Source organism: Phodopus roborovskii, unplaced genomic scaffold, assembly GCF_943737965.1.
Source record: "Phodopus roborovskii unplaced genomic scaffold, PHOROB, whole genome shotgun sequence".
Classification (NCBI taxonomy): Eukaryota; Metazoa; Chordata; class Mammalia; order Rodentia; family Cricetidae; genus Phodopus; species Phodopus roborovskii.
Window position 1 is genome coordinate 13,534,570 of NW_026126541.1, and position 21,363 is coordinate 13,555,932.

Genomic DNA, 21,363 nt, shown 5'->3' on the forward strand with positions numbered 1-21,363 from the left:
GCCCAAGTTAACAATCTGACTTGAAGCCACCAAGAAATCAGGCCAAACTCGAAAGATCTTTCGTTTCATCAAAACCACAAACAATACGAATCTAATTCTGCACGTGTTTCTCTTCTCTGTGAGTTTTAGCACCTGTGTTACCACTGATGTCCAGCTGTTCTTCCAAGGCAAGCTGAAGACAGAATTACTCAACTGTCCAATCAAACGAGGGGCGCCTGGTTTGCACTGCCAGCTTACTCCGCCAGCGGGCTCACCCGTGGGGCTTAGCTGGAAGTAGAGGACCTGTCCTACCGTACACATGCAGTGTGGCACTGACATTCATCCTTACCTTTCAGACCAATTTTAAGTTACTGGTCCACCCCTGGCAAATGTCTCAGAGGGTTCATGCCGACACTGAACACAGGAGAGGAGAGAATTTAAAGAGAACAAAACAAAACAGAACAAAAACAAAAACAAAAAACAAAACACAAAGTGGCATTACTTGTCACCCCATTCCCCAGCCTCCACCCCCAGCCCCCGTCTGCGTGGTGAGGAAGGCTCCAGGGCCTGCCGATCTCATACTGTGATAAGCACACTTGCCTGTTGCTAGGAAACGGTGCATGGCCAGGAGAAGCTGCGGTGATATTTTAACCTTCATCTCGCTGTCCGTCTGCTTAAAGGCAGAGAAATCTTGCTTTCTTTCACGGTGGGCCACTTTCTTTTTTGTTCGGTTGTCAGCTGAGAGGGGAACGGGGAAAGAAAAAACAATCAGGGCCCTTTACCAATGAAAGACACAAAACATACCCTCTCCCGGGACCAGTGCGCCAGGCAGAGCGCAGGCACTCCTGGGTCCGCAGTAAGTCAAAGCAGGAAGCTGGACCGCCTTAGAGAGGTCCCTGCGATGTGACTGAGCAGACAGGACAAAGCCCACAAGAAACACAGAGTCACTACTGTCTGTGTTGTGTAGAGGGCCTGTTAGCCTCAGGTGAAGAAAATAAACCAGGAAGAGATTCCTCAAGAAGCACAAGTCTCCTTCCAGGAACATCACCTCCGGCCCCAGACTATGAGATGGTCAAGGTTAGGCAAACATGGCGGTGACCCAGGAGGAATGAACCAGCCTCCTGTGGAAAGGGCCAGAGAGGAAGAACTCAGGCTCTGGCCTTTGTTGCAGACTCAGAGCTGCTTCCCTGCTCCTTGCTGTGGGTAAACGAAATGTCACTCTTTGTTTAATTTCTACAAATCCAAAAGTAATTATTCTGCTGTTGGGTTTCCTTTTTTCTGTCATTAAGCATCGTGAAAGGCCATTGTTGCCTTGTAGGACATATGAAAGCAGGCCGACACTCATGGGCTGTGGTTTTCCAAGAATAAGGTGCTGATAAAGAAAAATCCAATGTGACAAGACCCCTGCTGTGTGTAATGGTGTCACTTGTAATCCCAATCCTTAGAAGGAAGGCTAAGGAAGGAGAATTATATAGTCAAAGCTAGCCTAGGCTATAGTGTAAAACTCCATCTCAAACAGCACCACCTCAAAAAAGGAGAAAAAAGAAAGAAAGAAAACCAGAAAGAAAAGAAAGAAAGAAAATGGAAAAATAAAGGACAAGGAAGGTCTCAAATGCTGACTCTGCCCCCAAGGGTCTAAATCACCCACCATCTCTTGTCCAGGGTTAAAAGTCAATGACTAGGCCTTATGTGAGGGCTCTACACTCCTGTCTCAAGGAATTTTGAAAATCAGAAAGTATAAGTCAATTGAAAACTTTAAAAAGTTCTCTCAATGGCAACTAGCTGCTATCGTGGCTGACCTTTCACCTAGACTGAGACAACCCTGAAGTCACAAGTTCAGCGTTTCATACCAAGAGGTCATGTCATGCAACACTTCTCCAAGAGATGAGTCCCCTCACTGGGGGCTTAGTAACATTTCCATAAAGAAGAATGTAAGATTTGATTTTGATAATCATTTATATTGTGGTGCCAAAGGCAAGCACTACCCCAGGGAAAACAGAAATATACAGACACACAATCGGTTCGAATGAAGAGGGCGGTGACATGACTCAGTGGGTGAAGTACCTGTCCCACAGTTCAGCAACCTGAGTTGGAGCTCGGAACTGGGGGGGGGGGCTCACACACCTGCTCTCTGCTAACTCCCACGTGGGTACTGATGCCCATGTGGGCTCACAGACATTGTACAGGATCATAAAAGGACGGAAAGAACATAAACAAGCAACAACATTCTCTACTAGGAAGCCCCCAACTACCTTCCAAATGTAAAAAGCATGAAACAGATAAGAATGCTATACAGATGGGAAACAAGGACACATTTCTCAAAGGCGACAGCCATTTAAAAGTTTGCCTTTCTAATAGTAGATGCTCCAACACCTTGGCAATTTAAAAATGTGAAATGCTCCCTTATAAAAACAGATCAGATAAGATCACTCTCTTTTTGAGCATGGCAAGTTTTTCCTGGATGCACAGGGCACTAAGATAGCCCAAGTCCTATGGGCGCTGTTTCAAAGCTGAGAGGAAACCGTCCAGATGCTCCATCCCTGCCCAATTCCCAGGGCCTGGGGCCCTCACTGGCATGATTAACCTTTCAAAGAGCCTCATATGGAGCTGAGAGATGGCTCAGAGGTTAAGAGCACTGGCTGCTCTTCCAGAGGACCGGGGTTCAATTCCCAGCACCCACAACCATCTGTAACTCCAGTTCCAGAGGATGCAGTGCCCTCTATGGCACTGTTGGAGTCTGCATGTGGTGCACACATGCAGGCGAAATACCCACGCATAAAATAAACAGGCTTGAAAAAGAACGAAGCCCAGATGATAAAAGTGGGGATAGGGTGAGGCTGCAGCCCCCTTGTGCAGAGAGCCAGCTGTGCATGCTGCAGGCCCAACACTCGGGGCAAGCTCACCGCTGCGACTTCCCTTGCCTGATCTAAACACTCACCATTGCCCTGAAGGCCCTGAAGGCCATGAAGCAGACAACAAGAAAACTATATTCTCTGTGTGCATGTGGGGGCGGCGTGTGTACCTGTGCGAGCATCGTTGGAGGGTGGAGGTCAACGTTTGCATGTGCTCATCTACTGCTGCCTACCGAATTTATTTGCTTCTTTGTCTTGGAGAGTGGCATCTTAGTGAGCCCAGAGTCACCACCCCCTCTCATTTTTGAGTCTCTGCCTCCCGGAACTGCAGTCATTGGCACCCAACACCAGCCATCCCCTCCCCGGGGCTTATGTGGGTGCTCGGAAGCCATGTTTGCACAGCCCTCTCCACCCGAACCGTCTCCACAGCTCTGGCGTTCTCAGTTCTGCAAACTGAGCGCCACTCCTGCGTCACACCAGCATTACTGTCCCAGCCACCTATCCTTGCTCAGCCCATCCGCCCCCATCCATAGATTCTGGAACAAGGGAATGTCATCAGCCGCCATCTATCAATTTAACTACACAAATCCCTTGCCAGCATTAGAAGGATGTTAAAATGCCTGAAAAGTGACAGGAAACAGTTTCCTCCTGTCTTGGGTGTGAATTCATGGCCAGGAGAAGCTCTACTGGAGAAACTGTACTCAGCGTCACTCATGTGGCTCTCCTCGTGTAAAGGAACGAGGCCTGCACGCACACCATGCAGTTACAGCAGGCGGCCCAGCACCGGGCAGAAGGGTTTAAGTGGCAGGCTGGCTGGCAGCAGCAAAGGCCCGGGGACACACAGACACTGTTACTTACTGTACAGGTCCGTCTCGTCCAAGATTTCAGACTTGATGATTTCTTCAATCACGTCTTCCAAGGTGACAATTCCTAGAACTTCGTAAAACGGGTCCCCTTCCCCCTCGTTGTTCACTCGCTGCACAATGGCCAGGTGAGATTTACCTTTAAAGACAGAAGACAAAGTTGCAGAGGTCACTTTCCAGGTTCCTTAGCAGGCTCCTCACACACCTTATGAACAGCAGGCGAGCGAGTTCGGGCCTGTTTGTCCTATTGCTCTGCGGGGTCAAACACTGGCTGTCCCCCTCGTCGCTCTCCACGTTACTTTTGAGACAGGCCCTCTAGCTGACTCTCCAGGTTGGTTGGCCAGTGAGGACCCCTGGATCCTTCCTCTTGTCTCCACCTTTCCAGAGCTGGGGTCCAAAAGTACACATCGATGTACCTGGCATTCTCTTTCATTTGCATATGTACCTATGTATGATATGTATATGTGTGCCCGCTTGCGTGTATGTGGGCTCATATGTGTGCATGTATGTATGTGCGAAGACCTGAACTTGACACCAGGCATCCTCTGTCACTCTTCGCTTTACTGGGCCAAGGTCTCCCACTAAACCCAGAGCTCACGGAAACCCGTCCCTGCCTCTGGAGGCCACCATGCCTGCCCAACTTGCATACAGGCCTTGAGGATCTGAACTCCGGTTTACATGATTACCTGGCAAACACTGTTTCCTTACTGAGCCTCAAGCCTTGCTTTTTTACCCAGATGCTGGGGATTTGAACTCAGTTCCTAACATTTGTGTAGCAGAGCCCTTTACTTATAAAGCTAACATCTACAGTTCCCTGGCAACATTTTTGGGTTTTTTTTTTTTTTTTTTTTTTTTTTTTGGCAGAAAAATTAGATAGTGAGTTAGTAAAGTCTATGTTTCAGCATTTAACAGTGCAGCCAACTCCACAACCAAACGGACGAGGCTTCCTGAGCCGTTAAAGTAATACTGAGGAGTACCACGGTCCACAGGCTGCCCTGTACCTTTGCTTCCGAATGGACGTGGCATTCGGCACCATCAGCTCTTTCTCTGTGACACTAACCGTTCTCTCAAAAGGAGAGAGAAACCCATGGAAGGCCCGAGACCCTTGAGGCAGTGCCATGTCCTCCCAAGTACTAAAATGTTACTGGCCTTCTCCACTCTGCGGATGCTGGACCACAGTGCCAAGTTCCCTCACTTGTCCCAGAGTACCGCCATGGAAATAAGCAGCAGCCTCACCACCCACCAGCACACACCCACAGCAGAAGGGGAGAGGCCCTGTGTCTAGGAAGCTCCTCACCACAGCAGTGCAAATTAGATGCTTACACCAAGAATCTTTGGGCATTCTCCTTGACGACCTGAGACACACAGCCCAGTTTATGTAACAACAGCTGTCTTGAGAAAAAGGCACACACGGAGCTTGGCTGTGAGCTGCCTTCAACACCCTTTACTTTTTGTGGAGCTGGGGAAGGGACCCAGGGTCTCATACATGCCAGGCGAAGGCTTTACCATTGAGCATACATCCACCCAGGCCAAGCTGACTCATTAAACATCACATTTAGTTGATAGAATTACTGTAAGACAAACCATGGCTTAGACATGGGTATCTGAGACATTTTGAGGGAATGAACAAAGTGACCTTATTTTGTCAAGAAAAACCATGAGCAGAATTTGTTGTTCATGATTAAAAAGTTGTAATTTCAGTAGAAAATTATAATTCTAAGAAACTCACATCCACCATCATGACTCTGGTTTTTGTTGCTGTTTTTTCAAGACAACGTGACTCTGTGCTACAGTGCTGGCTGTCTTGGAACTCACTCTTCAGACCAGGCTGGCTTTGGACTCACAGAGGTCTACCTGCCTCTGCCTCCCACACCACCACCACTGGGCTCATTATCATGACTTTGATGCCTTCTTAGTAAAGGCCTGTGTGTGTGTGTGTGTGTGTGTGTGTGTGTGTGTGTGTGTATGTGTGTGAAAGCCATGTGTGTCTCTTCTTTATTGACACATTCCTACTGATTAAGACAAGGCATCTCGCTGACCCTGAAGCTAGACTGGCTAGACTGGCGGCCGTCAGCTCTTAGAGCAGGGCTGGCGTTACACACACATCCTGCCATGTCCTGCTTCCCACAAGCTGGAGATCCAAGCTCAGGGCATTATCATTTCACAGCAGGCTTTTTAACCGACAGACCATTTCCCCAGCCCTCAGTAAACACTTTGATGAGATGGGTGGTCACAGTAATGAACACAACCTTTAAAACAATGAATAATCCAGTGCAGCAACTTTTGAAAGACACCCAAAATTGGGTGAGCCAATTCTTTTTCAATTTGTATGTTTTTATTTTAAGTGTCAGATGCTCTGCCTGCATGTATGTCTGTGTACCATGTGTATGCCTGGTGCCCATGAAGATAAGGAAGGACATTGGTCCCCTGGGACTGAAATTGTGAGCCACCAATTGGAAATTAAACCCAGGTAGGTCTTCTGGAAGAGCAGCTACTGCTTTTACTGCTGAGTCATTTCTCCAGGCCTGCTAATTTCTTCAACTGACTATGGCAATTTGAGAATTATGCATGGGTAAATAATCCCGAATACAAGATGGAACAATGAGCCTTTAGATTTACAGAAGTCACAAAATCCCCTACAGAGAATTCCTACAGACTCTTCACCTGGGTCCAGCTGCATGTCGCCCCAGGCTCCTAAGCCTACAGCAGGTGCTCAGTGTGAGTTTTATGACCTTGGTCACCTTGAGGTGCACTGCTCAGGTCCCCTCTAGTCATCAACCCTATCCCACCTCCCAAAGAAGGAGAAGAACAAATCGGTTCTGTGTGGATTGGTTGCAGAGGGGATACTCCTCATATATTCTTCAAAATTCTTCTGAAAGATGTCAAGCAAAGAGTATTAACAGGACAGAGTACCCAACACCCATCGGCAGGACTTCAGGTCTACAGCACAGACGACCTGTAAGGTAATTCTACTGGGTAGGGTGTGCTGTACACACCTTTTATCCACCCAGATCTCTGTGAATTTAAGGCCAGCCTGGTCTACAGAGCCAGTCTTAGGACTGCTAAGGCTATATAGAGAGGCCTTATCTTAAAAGCAAAGGAACAAAGCATCCACTGGGCTAGAGGAATGGCTTAGTCAACAAGGGGCCTGCCCCACAAGCACAGGACCAGAAGACAGACCTCTAGAACACATGTTAAAAGCTAAGCACATGTCTGCAATGCCAGTTTGGGGGGCAGAGATCTAGGCCCCTGACCCTCAACTAGCCTACTTGTCTGTACTTGTCTGGCTGAACCCATCAGCTTCAGAACCATGAGATTGTCTCAAAAAAAAAAAAAAAAAAAAAAGTATAAAATGATTGAAGAAAGAGACCTCAGGCCTCCACACAGACAAATGCACACACTTACACTAACAACACATACGACATACACAACCCTCACACTCAACAAAAGAGAGCGTGGGTGTAAAGTAAGATGTTGTGACGATTTATACCTTCCCTTTCCAAATACCTATCTGTGTGAGGGCAGACTTGACTCCTATACTCCAGCAGATACGGCCCTGCCTCACACCCAGCTGATAATACAGAACCTCACCATGACATTACTCCTAGTTTTCTGTTTTGGAAAGCACGTATATTTAATAAAAATGCCATTTATGTTAACACACAATGGTCTCATTATTGGCCTTTAAAATGGCCTGATGATAGGTAAATGTTTTAAGTTTTGTGGTTTTTAATTCACATACAGTAAATAGCAAAAGTTATAATCCATATAAACAGAAGTTTAATGTGTTTTTAGCTAGCCATTTTGTGTGTGCGCTGTGTGGGTCAGAAGGCGGCCTTTGCAGACTTGGAGTCAGGGCTCTTCTGCCTTCAGGTGGGTTCTGGGATCTGACCTCAGGCTTTCCAGCAAGTGTCTTTATCTGCTGAGTCATCTCTCTGGCCCTGGCAATAATTTTTATGACTCCAGAAGATCTGTTAAATTCAACAAATTAAAAGGGTCATGTGACAATGCTTGGTGTTGCTGCTTTAGGGGATGGGTGAGGGTCAAGGAAGAACTCAGGCTCCCAAGTTCAACAGGCCTGGATTTGAACTCCGGCAACTGCTGGCCCCACCCCAGCATCAGAAGTTGATAGGCAAACAGGATCATTTCTGAGCTCCCGTTTCCTGATCTCTCAGACCAGGCTGTGGCAGTCACTCCTGGACAGGGTTGGTAGGAAGGCTGACATCCAACAGAGGTGGTACCCACTATCCACTGGGTGATCAGTAAGGGGTAACTCATCTACCCAAGGGTAAGGCACCATCAACTTATTACCAGCTTGACAGGAAGAAGAGAATCTAAGTTAAACACACACAGTGATTTCAAAATAGTCTTTTAAAACAAAAAAAAAAGACACTTCTCAAACATAATATTGGTTTTCTCAAAGAATCCAAAATAAAAATTTAAAGAAGGGAATATAAACATGACATGGAAACCTCAAATTTGGTTAATATTTGCATAACTTTTTAAATGGAAGGGGTGCTTCAAGTAGAAGGTTAGGTCACACTACAAACAGTCTCTGGAAAGCAGATGGGTCAGGCTTCTAGAACTCAGAAGTGGTTGTGCTTCTGCAGGTCGGCTGGTCTGGCGGTACCCACAAATCGATGTTTCTGCCTTGCTAATTGCCCTTGAGGTAACAATGTTTGCAAGTCAACAAATTCAGGTTGTTGGACAGTGAGGTATTCCGGTAGTTTCTTGTTCCTTGCAAGCTCACACTCAAAGAAGGGAGATATTTAGAGCAAAGGAGACTTGGGGGGAATTTAGGAGCTACAGATGCAAACCATGCAGGAAGCCAAGTCCGCTCTGGCCTAGCCAATCAGCCAGCAGTTTCTCACATCAGCCTTCCCAAGGACCTAGCATAAGCAGTTAAAAATTCTTAGTGAATGCTGTCTGTCCAAAGTTAAATTCTTTCGCTATTCCCAGCTTGTGATCATTTAAAAGGAATTTTCCAAAGCAAGGTCTAATATTAGACTCAAAATGAAGTTTCCATTCCACTGAGGCGCTTCGCTCACAAAGTAACTACTGCATAATCAGATTGTCTCGGAGCGACTAGTTTGCATGCGTATGGGCATACTTGGAATACCAGCTCCAAAGCACACACATCACGAAGGGCCGCACTCCAGGAGAAGCCATTTTTGTGAATCAGACTTGTTGGACTGAAAATGAAGTTTTCCTCCAAGCCCCTTACAGCCACTCACACCCTCACCTCTAACTCAGCAGCTTCTGCACGGTTCCAGAGCCGCTTTCTCTTAGCTCTGGAATTTCTGGTGACCCACGTCCTGGTGTGCCGCTCAGGGAGGTGTTGTGGGGGGGGGGCCTCTAGGGGCCATCATTCCAGGCACCTGCCTCACTAACCACTCACTGTGGGAACCTGTCTTTAGGCTTCACCTGGAGATAAAGGAAAAATGCAAACACCTTTCTAAGAAAGGCAATTGTAAAAGTGAGCTTTCTTTTCTTTTGATTTGAGAGAGGGCCTCCTTCCACAGCTTGGACTGGCTTCAAACTCACAGCAATCCTCCTGCCTCCGCCAGAACAGGACCTTTCTCGGTTATAGGGTTGGAGGGGTTAAGTTGGAATGGAAAGCAGAAAAGCAACTTTGAGACACATAAGGGCCTGCAAACTTGGTGTACGTGGTGTGAAACTATGATGCTAGCTAGTAGGCAGAGGGTGGGGGAAGAGGCTCAGGAACCGAGGTTACCCTGAGCTACATGTCAATTGTGACATGATTATGAAGCCAATCCCTGGATGGCTCCCTAGCTGCAGGTACTCAAGGCAGAGCCTTGCGTGGGTGGACCTCAAGAAAGAAGTCTCCACAGTGAGCTATGCTAGGTAATACATACAAAGCAAGTGAAGATCAAATTTCTCCTCCATGCCCCACGGATGAAAGTTTCTAGCTTGTGTCTTCTCTGTGGCTGGTAAGTCAGCCTAGAATGCCAAGGGTTCACCACATCAGCATGCTGCTGGGTATAAGAGTCCTCTGTCTCGTCAGCCAGTTCCCAAATAATGACACAGAGACTTGAAGCTCAGCCTTACCTTAGGTTTGATTATGACTTAACCTGCTGTTATTAATCTACATTTTACAATGTGGCTTTTTTTACCTTCCTTTTGTTCTATATGACTGATTCCCTCCTGCACCTCGGTTATTTCTTCCCTGCTCGGAGGTCCTGCCTATATTTCCTGTCTAGCTACTGGCCATTCCGTTCTTTATTAAATCAATCACAGCACCATATCTTCACAGTGTGCAAATATCCCACAACAGCTGGGCCCAAATATTCAGTGTCAGATACCATCTGTATTTTGATCGTCAGCCGATGGATTATGCTGACAAGAGTGTGTGTCACCCACTGCCTGATGAAAAGACAAACACCTTTGCTCTCCTCCTGTGCTGGCAGTGACGTGAAATTCAGCATGTGAAATAGAACCAAATTAGGGACAAGCACACACAGCTGTACTAATAAAGAAAATGACATCCAGTAGTCAAAGACCTAAGGATATGAGCACAAGGTGAAGGAGCCTGTGCGGTCTCCAGGCATGACGCAGGGCAGGAAGGAAAGAAACAGGCAACCCTGTAAAGGGAAACAAGCCTGCACGTCAGATCCCCATCACTGCTGGACCGCACAGCTCCAGGGGGCACCACCAGCGTGGGATGTCACCACTCCCTCGCTCAACCAAGGACAGAGCAAACGAAATTCTTGGCAGGCCTCCCAACAAAGCTGCAGTAGGAACGCAAACAGGAATCAATACAGTTCCCAAGAGGCAGCTCTATGGGCCTAATGGAGAAAGAAACTAACGTTTTCCAAGGCTGGAGCTCTGGCCCCAAATAGCTAATAACCTGAGATGGGAAATACAATTTAATGGCTGTAGTTAAGATCTCCCAAGGAAAGTAGACTGTGTTAGTCAAGGAAATCAGTACACTAAATGTCATGAGAATTGGACTTAATCTGACTTATACATACGGACTGGCCAGGCGAGATCTGCCTAGAACATCATACAGAGATCCTAAAGGCTCACTCTGTAAGTACCAACAGATGTGTACTGAATGCCCCGGCTCACTCCACAGCAAACAGAGCAACGCTTTGGCTCTCAAGGAATGTTCTAGCAGGAAGACAGATGCTGAGAGAATGGACAGACAGACAGAAGGGCTTGTGCTTGACGTATGTGGTGAGGAGGAAGAGGTGGTGGGATCGAATAATTGGAGGAAAGCTTTCCTGCCAAACAAAACTGAGGGACACGAAGGAGCCAACCAAGTAGGCGTGCCGGGTAGTCTGTGGGTAGAGGGACAGCAGAGGCCCTGGTGGGAATGCTTCATGTGCTGACGGAACAGAGACAAGGCCATCACGGTTGGAACAGAAGCAGCAGAGGAAGGCGTTAATCCCAGCCCTCGGAAAGCAGAGGCAGTCAGATCTCTGTGAATTCACGGCCAGGGCTGTTACATAGAGAAACCCTGTCTTGAACCCCACCCCCACATCACCTAGGAGATATGCCTCTAGTTTCCAGGAGGTTTCACTGAGGGTGGGACAACCATTCCATCTGCTAGGGGGTTATACTGTATAGTGTGTGTGTGTGTGTGCGTGTGTGTGTCTGTGCGTGTGTGTCTGTGCGTGTGTGTCTGTGTGTGTGTGTCTGTGTGTGTGTGTCTGTGTGTGTGCGTGTCTGTGTGTGTGTGTGTCTGTGTGTATGTGTGTGTGTATGCGTGTGTGTGTATGCGTGTGTGTGTGTCTGCATGTGTGTGTCTTCGTGTGCGCGCACGTGCATCCATGGCCCTCTGCGTCTGGAATGTAAACAGTATGGCCTGCCACCTCACACTCCACTGCCATGTCTTTCCAGGGCAGGAGGCGCTCTCAAACCTTGAACCAGAAACAACCCTTCTTCCTTAAGCTGAGTTTTGTCTGGTATCTATCTGGTCACAGCAGTGAGAAAGGCTAGCATACCATAATACAGACCAGCTTTTTACTCTGGGATGGCAAGGCCCTGGAAGGTTCTGGCGTTTTCAGGGGCCATCCTGGCTGCTGTGTTGAGAGTCCTGAGCAGCTGGTAATAAAGAACATGGGGGCAGGGTGGGAGCATGGAGGCCAGAGAGAAAGACACTTCACATTCCCAGGGAGAGAGGAGGGGTGAGGGGGGGGGCTTGGGTGTACACTCCTCAACCATTCACAGAGCAGCCAGAGCCGTGACTCTCCCCATCAGTACCTCCCCCCTCTGCTTGCTCTCCACTCCATCCTCAGCCTTCGTTATTTATTCATGTCGTCATAGGCTGCTAAGCTGGCTCTGGGGTAAAACTCTTGGGGCCTAAGAACCTGAGATTCATCCCTGAGACCCACATGGTAGAAGAAATGAACCAATACGCTCAAGTCCACAGTTGTTCTCTGACCTCCACACATGTTCTATGGCGCTTGCATGCTTGCATGTATGTATGTACACACACAAACTTTTTAAATGTGTTGTGTATTTGTCTCTTGGTTTCTCCTGTGTATATTACTAATATGGCGATAAGAAACACTGAAAGGATTTCATTTTTTGTTCCCCATTGACTCCCACACCTCTTGAACCATTACTTCAGGGTCAGCTCAAAACCAACCTGTGAACTCCTGCCTTCACAGAAGCCCACCAGCTCCATGAATACGACGGGGAGAGTTGAGGAGCGACAGTCCCGTCCACGGTGGAGACCCGGAGGGTCTAAACTGAGCGCTGCCACTTCACAGTGGCAGAGCCTGACTAAAAAAGGGCCTCGTGCAGCTGGGTAGAGAGACCAACCCAAGGCTTTGCAAAATACCACTGGCTTGTATCTGGCCCAGAAAAAAAACAGTACCAGAAGAGAAGGAAGACCAGAGAGGCCGCTTCAAAATTTTGCAGTTCTTGCATGTCAAGAGGCAGGTAACACTTAGAGAACACCAGGACCCCTCACAAAAGAGCGACAGATGCCATGGAAGACTATGAGGAGATGTGTAGTTTTACAAAGTGCAATGACCACAGGATTCAGCACTGGGGATCACACTACTGACAGAAACTATGATGTCCAAAAGCGGGACCAGGCCATTCAGGGAGCAACCCTGTACGATCACCAGTCACCAGAACTTAACCTCCAGGCCAGAGAGCCAGGAACATCTCCTGAGCAGCTGAATACACATCAAAGGGAACGAACATGAGCCGCGAGAGGGTAGGAGACTGTTTCAGGGCTCCAGGGAACATGGCAATACTGGGGACAGGGAGACAGCCACACAAGAGACGACGAAAAAGAGGAAGATGATCCCAGAGACAAAGGTCTTTGGAGTGCGGATCAGAAGACAGCACGTACCACTTACAATTCACAAGGCGGCGGTGGCAGATGGGGATGGATGCAAATTGATGGGGGTGGGGGGGATGGGAAAGTTTCACAGTAGCCATAATAGGGCCAGAGAGAACTCGTAGCTGTGTGGGAAGGCAGGTGCAGTAGAGGAGTCTGACTCTGGGTGGTAGGAGGCACAGCAGTTTCCATACAGACAGCAGCCGTTTAAAAAAAAAAAAGCACTGGTGGTCAGGGCAGTTAGAGTTGTCCTTTGTCACCCACGACACCGTAGATGGACAGGCTCTTGACAGAGACCAGCTTTGAGCCTTTCCTGGGCTTTGGATCCTTTACCATTTCCCTTATTTGTAACTCTGCCTATGGTTTAAACTGTATTAAGCAGCTTTTCCATCCCCCACCCCCTAGAAACACTTGCAATTCTCAACTCTGAGCGCATTGTCTAAATTCTCCCAAAGCACCTGTCTCTCTCCACCTCACCCTGAGGTCCTTCTCTTCTCCCGCTAGGACCTCACCCCCCCCCCATTCTCCCACAGCACCTAGCCAAGTGGTTCTCAACCTTCCTAACGCTATGACCCTTTAGTACAGATCCTTATGTGGTGGTGACCCCAACCCTAACATTAATTTTGTCGCTACTTCATAACTGTAATTTTGCTACTGTTATGATTCATAAAGTAAATATCTGTGTTTCCCAGTGGTCTTAGAGAAACCCCATGGAAGGACTCCGAAGGTTCTCGACCCACAGGTTGAGAACCACTGACCCCACCTGCTGTTCATTCCCTATGCAGAACAGGAAAATAATCCCAGCACTTCCTCCTCCCGCGCTGCCTGCCGCAAGCTTGCTCTGGGATGGTTCTCAGGCGGTCACTCTTGATAGTAGACAGAGACAAGCCCTTTAATCACCCACTTCCCCCTCAACCAACAGATGCAGAAACCCAGAGGAAACACCTCCATTACAAGTCACACAGCTTATACAAAAGCAACCTTTCCATGGATTTTTCTAGCAAATACCCAGACACATGCTTACATGTGTCTTGTAGATCTACTGCTAGGATCTGATATTACAATAAGAGCTACAGGGGCTTAACTTGCCAAAGGAGAAGTAACGTGATTGAATTTCATTTAGGGAGTTAGCACCTAGCTATTTCTGTACTCCTAAAAGCTAAAGTAAAAATAAAACAGCAAACTTCATGTTTTCTTTTTTTAAGTGCTTATTTTACCTTACCGTCCCCACTAGAGCTAAGCACATTTTTTCCAATTGAATTTTCCCACCATAAAGTAACCAGAAAAATGTGACACAGATCTTAAAATAGTGCTCCATAAACAATGTGTGCGTGTATATATAGAAGCACTTGCTGTATATAGAAATCACTGGCTCTAAATGATGATAGCTGCCGCTATTCTAGGACACAAAAGCCCCCCCTTTACCAAAAGCATCACTAGTTCCAAAAATCCCAAAGGCTGATGAGTGGGTGGCCATGCAAACCTCCTCATGGGGCAGCGCCTCCACACAAGCCACAGTGACATACCCCAGTGAGGTCTGAGATGCCAGGGCAGCTTCAGTGAGGACATAGGTTTATGTGACACAGATATTACCTCTCGATAAGACCATGTAGTTGTAAGGAATCTGAAAGATCTATTAATGCAGGGATGGGGTGGGGTGGTTTTCAATGGGTGGCTTGCTCCCAGCCTTTTGCTGTTGGAGCAACTCTGAGGTCAGGGCAGTGACTGGGTAATCATGTCCTCCTAAGGGATACATGTACCTGTTAAGGAGCAAGGGCCAAGCCTCTTTGGAAAGGCACATTCTCTGAATTGAATCCCTACCACCTTCTGAGAAGACAGACAGAAAGAATTAAAGAGAAACAGTAGAAAAGTCTTTCCCCCAGGGGCCAAGCAGTAGCACACCATGAACAACTTAAGGTTGAAGGTTCTTGGTCTCCTTGTCAGGGCAACACACACACACACACACACACACACACACACACAGAGAGAGAGAGAGAGAGAGAGAGAGAGAGAGAGAGAGAGAGAGAGCTGCCTGGAGTAGCCACTCCAATGGTCTCAAAGCTCCATCCACTTTTCTTAAGTACCTATTAAGTACCTAGTTCCTAACCCTGAAGCAGAGCATGGGCCCCTCCTCCCCGCTCTTCAGTCTAGAACCTTACAGCCCTGAAATTACTGGGGACATGGAAAATGCCATCAATTTGAAGCATCTTTTCTGTGAATGTGTGGTGCTGGGACCGAACTAGCCTTGCTTATGCCAAGGAAGCACTCTGCCATGAAATTCCACCCAACTCCTGAGGATTCCTCAAAATACAATGTTTAAAAGAACTGTTTGTAGATTTTTAAAAATGTTTTCAAAATGTGTGGTTGAATTTTGCTTCTCCATGAACAGCTCTACATAGTATAGTAAGATCATAAGTGTTGCTGCCCTGGTTAGCAACAATCCCATCAGCAGAGATTTAGGGGAGGTGGGTGTTGTTCCTGCAAGGACGTCGACATTCTCATAGGACAGTACCTGAAGTACCCCAGAATTTCATATACAGTCTGGCACATGTACATGCATGCAAATATGTAGTGTGTAACTTTACAAGTTACAAATTTACTTAAATCTCTTGAGCAGTTTTTGAGTGGGAGACATTTTGAGACAGAATCATAACTGGCTCTCCCTACCCTCAACCTTCCTATGTTGCCAAGGATGACCCTGCATTCCCAACCCTCCTGTCTGAACCTCCCAAGTCCTGGGATTACAGGTGTGTGCCACCATGCTATTGCTGTGTGTTTCTAGTCCTGGGATTACAGGTGTGTGCCACCATGCTATTGCTGTGTGTTTCTAGTCCTGGGATTACAGGTGTGTGCCACCATGCTATTGCTGTGTGTTTCTAGTCCTGGGATTATAGGTGTGTGCCACCATGCTATTGCTGTGTGTTTCTAGTCCTGGGATTATAGGTGTGTGCCACCATGCTATTGCTGTGTATTTCTAGGTTCTTGGGTCTTACTCAAATAATTGCAATGCATGCATCCAGATGTGCAAAGCTGCAAGAAGGCTTCACTCAGAGCTGCAGTGATGGTCCAGGTCAGAAACAAGGATGCTGCCAAAGACACCGGTGCTTCCGGAGCTTCCGTTCATATGTATTCCTTATATTCTTTCCATTCTGACTGACAGCCTTGGTTCCCATGGCTAGCTATAAGCAGATGTTTAGCCCCTTAACAAAATGAAGGTTTTTAGAGACAAGGTCTCATGCAGCACAGGCTAGCCCTGATTTGTTATATAAATGTCTTAGTTTAGGGTTTCTATTGCTGTGAAGAGATGTCATGACCACGGCACTCTTATAAAGGAAAACATTTAACTGAGGTGGGCAGCTGACAGTTTCAGAGGTTCAGCCCATTGTCATCATGGCAGGGAGCATGGCGGCTGTGGTACGGCGGCCTGAGAGCAGACACGGTGCTGGTACAGCGGCCTGAGAGCAGACATGGTGCTGGAGAGTTCTACATCTTGATCCAAAGGCAACAGGAAATGAACTATCCCACTGGGTGTGACTTGAGCATATGAGACCTCAAAGGCTGCCTCCACAGTGACAAACTTCCTCCAACAAGACCGCACCTTGTTGGAACAAGGCCACGCCTTCTAATAATGACACTCCCTTCGGGGGCCATTTTCTTTCAAACCACCACACTAAGCAAGGGTGGTCTCAAACTCTGTCTTTCCACCTCCGTCTCTTAAGTGCTAGGATTTCTTGCTGAAACAAATGTCATTAAAGGAAAAGCTAGGAAATGAGTGCTCATTATGAAAGGATTTTCATGTTTTTGAAGACAGGGTCTCATTTACTCCTAGGCTGGCCTCCACTTCTCCACGCAGCCAAGGATAACCATGAACCCCTGACTGCCATCCAGAGATTACAGGCATCTGCCAGCACACCTGGCTTTATTCATGCTGGGGCTCAAACCCAGGGTTTCGTCCATGCTAAACAATCATCCTATCAACTATGCTACATCCCCAGACCCTGCAGCACTTAGCAAACTTTAACTTTGAGATAACTGCATAGTCACGAACAGTTACAAGAAATAAAGTCCCACATATTTTTGTTCATGGCCCCATGTGATTTAACCCTTTTTTCTAGCCATAATATCTTGCGACACTAGGACATAATTGCAGGATGCCAGCAGAACACGCTAGTCACAGGGATCCCGTCCAGTGCATTTTGTTTCTGATTTTCCTGTTTTGAAATAGTCTCACATTGTGGCCCAGGTTGGACTCAAACTTGTGCCAATCCTTTTCCTTCGGTCTCCTCAAGAGCTATGACTACAGGTGTATGCCGCCATGTCTGGCTCCAGAAGAACTGTATTTTCTTCAATGAAATGAGCACTTAGTTCTACTGGCAGTGGCTTTTAATGTTTAGCTTTTGAGATATATATATATATAATCTTTTAATCAAAAGAATTTGTGTCATATGGACCTTATTGTTGAGCTGGGGTGTCATTAAGTTGTCCCCTTGGGTGCTGAGTATCCAGAATTACAGATGTACCTGTCTACAAGCAATTTGTGAAAACCCAAGAATAGGACAAGATTAGACAACCCTGCTTCCCTAGCTGAAGCACACAGACATGCTTTTCAAGGGCAGCAGAGACCTGGGCCTTGATCCCTGCCCCAGCGCCCACAGAGGCTCTTCTGAGGCCGTATTACCTCTCCAGACAGCTTCTCCCATAGCTTCTCCCAGTGAGACAAATCTAAGAGACCCCAGCAAATCATACAAACACTAATCCAGGCACTGCTATGGAGAGATCTGCAGATGTAAATCAAAGACCCCACTGCACTGATTTTAAGAGAGTATTTTGGATGAGCCTGGTTTAATCAGATAGATGGAAGTTCTTGTAGCCAGAAGGCAGCCTTCTGAAAGAGAGAGACATTCCGCCTGAAGACAGCTTCAGATGTGACTGAGGTTCCAGCCTGCAGATGACCTCTTCTGATGACTAATCCTTCTCACCTTGAACTCTTAGATGGCCCCATGAAACAAACCAATTCCTAAGTGCATGTACTTCTATTCTTTTGTAACTTTCTTTCTATTTATTTGTGTGTGTGTGTATCTTTCAGATCATGTGTCTCCATCCCATTCATGCCTACCTTCTGCCCTTGCAAACCCCCACTTCCCCCAAAAAAATTAGGAGAAAAAGAAAAGGAAAAAAAAATCAGTCTTATCATGGACACTGGAGTGTGACACAGTGCAGGAAACCCTTTTTGTCCATACATCTTCACCTGCAAGTGCTCACTGCAAAGAGTTATCGGTCTGCTTTGAGGCCTCTGGTTTCTGCTTCACTATTGCTGCTGGGCCCTCACTGGAACTTGGCTATCCTGCTGTTGCCCTGTGTTGTGGAAATCCTGGTGCTTTGGGTCTGAAGGACAGGTCATTCTCCCTAGTATTGCAGCTGATGAGGGACAGGGCCAATGCCTCGGGCATTGATGGGGAAAAGACGTCTTTCCCATGCTCACCCACCCCTCTGCCAATGGGGTTGGCTCTATTGTGCTGCCCAGGAAAGGGGGGCACATGCTGGTTCTCTTGCTGGTTCTGTTTCTCTCTGGCTTAACCATGATGACAGATTCAGGATGTGCACCACAGAGATGTAGCAAGCAGATGGCAAAAGTCAAACCAGACTAAGCCTAAGTACTCATGTCCAAAGCTGAGACAATGAACAACAGATCACCTGTGTGGACAAGTGAATGTGTGAGGGCCATGTGAGACAGAGCCACTCGGTGAACTTCTCAGCAGAAATAGCTAACAGATCTAGGAAGAAAAATAACAAAAAAACCTTCCCAAACAAAAAGTTAACCTAGACTACACTGTAGTTGTGTTCCAAACACAAGCAGCCAAGTCACTCCCCACTACCCCGCTATTTCCAACATTTAGCCTCCCCTCTAAGTCACGCTCCGACCATGAGCCACAGATGGGCTCACAGCAGCTCCGTCTCTGTCTTGCTTATTCTTCAGTCTTGCGAGCAGAGCCTTTAACTGCGAACCCTAAGTGAAGTAATAATAGAAAATTCCAGTCCTTATGTGACTCGCTTGATGGGCCATCCAAATGATTTGTGACAAGGTCTCGTGGCCTTCTAGGACAGCCACTAGGACCAGAGGCTGAGACTTTTTCCATTATTCCCCTCTCCCTGAGTATTTAAAGGCTTGGATTTTCCCATCTTTTGAGGAAATATGTTCTTATAAATAGTGAGGCATGCCGGGCATCTCCACTTCATCTTTTTTGGTGGTCTGTAGCACACACTGGAATGTTTTCCTAGTAAATGATCAGCAATGGAAAATATGGCTAAGACAAAAGATGGCTCTTAGGCTGGGATGATGGGAACTTTGCATCTTTCCCAAGAGACAGGTGGTTCTTCCATAGAACTAAGGGGCTTGTTCTAAAACCAAGGGGTCTATTTCTGTCTTTCTTGTAGACTCAGAGCTCTGGTCAAGATGATGGATGCAGGCCGGGCATACTATTCAGGTAAGTGTCTGACAGACCAGTGACAGGCCAGCGCAGCTGATAGCTGGTTTTCAGGAATACATACTCCAGTCTTATGACTTAATACTGCCTTGAATTTTAATTTGAAGACTAAAAGTCATCTAGACCTTTGTAAGCTACACATTTTTATATCAGCTAATCTTACCTTTTGGATGATTTCTATAGTAAATAAGACCAACATGCAATTACATCTTCATGCATAAGAATGAATTTTACAGTGGATCAAATGATCTAAGCACAGACACTATGCTCACAAATACTGTAGCCCAGGACTGGGATTGTGGCTAAATGGTAGTGTGCTGGCCTCGTATACATGAGGTCCTAGGTTCAATCCCCTGGACCATAAACAGAACGAAAAGAATGCTGTACATCAAATCATACCATACATGTGTCTGACAGTGGAAACTTTAGGAAAGGAAGTCAATATTTCTTTTTAAAATGGCTGAAAAGGAAGGGTCACCCCCAGCTGAGTGGCATGGCACTGGCCTGCACATGCAAGACACTGGATTTGATCCCTGGCACAGGAAAAAAGCAAAACAAAATAAAAAAGCCACCAACACCAACAACAAAAAACCTGATCCAAGGAGAAATAAGTGTGAGTTTTCGTGTAAGGAAAACTTTATCGGGCTAGGGGAAATGGCTCAGCGGCTAAGAGTGCTGCACCTTACCCACTGCATGATGACCTGACTTGGGGAACCCAGCTCCCACATAAACATCCAAGAGTGACCGTGTTTGCCCATAACCCCACATAAACATCCAAGAGTGACTGTGTTTGCCTATAACCCCTGCGTTTGCTAGACCTTCCCTTTCTAAGAAGCCTTTCCAGGTGAATGCAGTTTGCAACAAGGTTGAAAATGCTACTGGATTATTACATAGTTAAGGTGCGATTAATTGCAATTGTATCATACGAAGGGAGAGAGCTATTTTAAGCATTTTAAGAAGTCACTGAATAGTGGATCTGGAAGAAAAACTCAAGTTCAACTTCTTATCCAATGTAATCAGTATTTCTGAAAACTAAAAACCATGGGACATAAAGACACTTCAAGGTTTTCCCCATTGTTGTTATTAAAATAACCCTGGCATTTTACTCTTCTGCTTCCTGTCCCCAGAACCCTCAAACACATCATTGTTATAGAAAAGAAAAAAAATGTAATCTGATGACCTTTAAAACATAACATTTTCTACTATAAACTTCTTTACCATCCCTTCCCACAACTCTACTGCCTGCTTCCCCTCCAGTATCTCTTAAAATGCACCTAAAATCATGGCTGGATCAGAAATGTTCCCTAAAAGGCTGTGTGTGGAAGGTGTGGGCTCTGATGCTCAATGTGCAGAGATAGGTTTTGGGGGAGGGACTGGATCTTGAGCTTGCCGATCTCATTGATGGACCAACCCACTAGTGAGTTCATAATTTTGATGAGTTATTGGGAATCAATGGAAACGGGACATAGATCCTACTTAAAGAGTACATACAGACAACACACGTGCACGCACACACACACGCACACACACACACACACACACACACAAAGATGGTTTCTCACCTCTCTCTCTCAGGGTCATAGTCCTTGGAGCTGGCATTATAAGCAATCTTGAGTCATCCAACATGAGTGCTGGAAATAAATTCAGGCTCTCTGGATGAACAGAAAGCACCTTTAACCACTGGTACATCCCCCAGCCCCAAGAGGATGTCACTCTTTAAGAGACATCTTGTCCTCAGCCCTTTCCACTTGCTCTCCTGTGATCCCTGCTGACAATGAGGTGAGGCCCTGCTATGTTCTAGAAGCCCACAGGCAACACAGTCAAGTAACTCCAGCCTGAGACCCTGAACCCTCAGCCACAGAGAA

The 21,363-nt window shown here is 46.7% G+C and overlaps 1 protein-coding gene across 1 annotated transcript in view; it reads right to left on the reverse strand.

The window, feature by feature from the left end:
- The window catches only part of Cnnm2 (cyclin and CBS domain divalent metal cation transport mediator 2), a 123,273-nt gene that overhangs the window by 23,536 nt on the left and 78,374 nt on the right, over window positions 1-21,363 (reverse strand). Inside the window, exons 2-3 of the mRNA XM_051199610.1 lie at window positions 3,690-3,833; window positions 580-717 (exon numbers count right to left, since the gene is read on the reverse strand). Of these exons, the coding sequence (XP_051055567.1) occupies window positions 580-717; window positions 3,690-3,833 (282 nt within the window). The remainder of the gene's footprint in view (window positions 1-579; window positions 718-3,689; window positions 3,834-21,363) is intronic.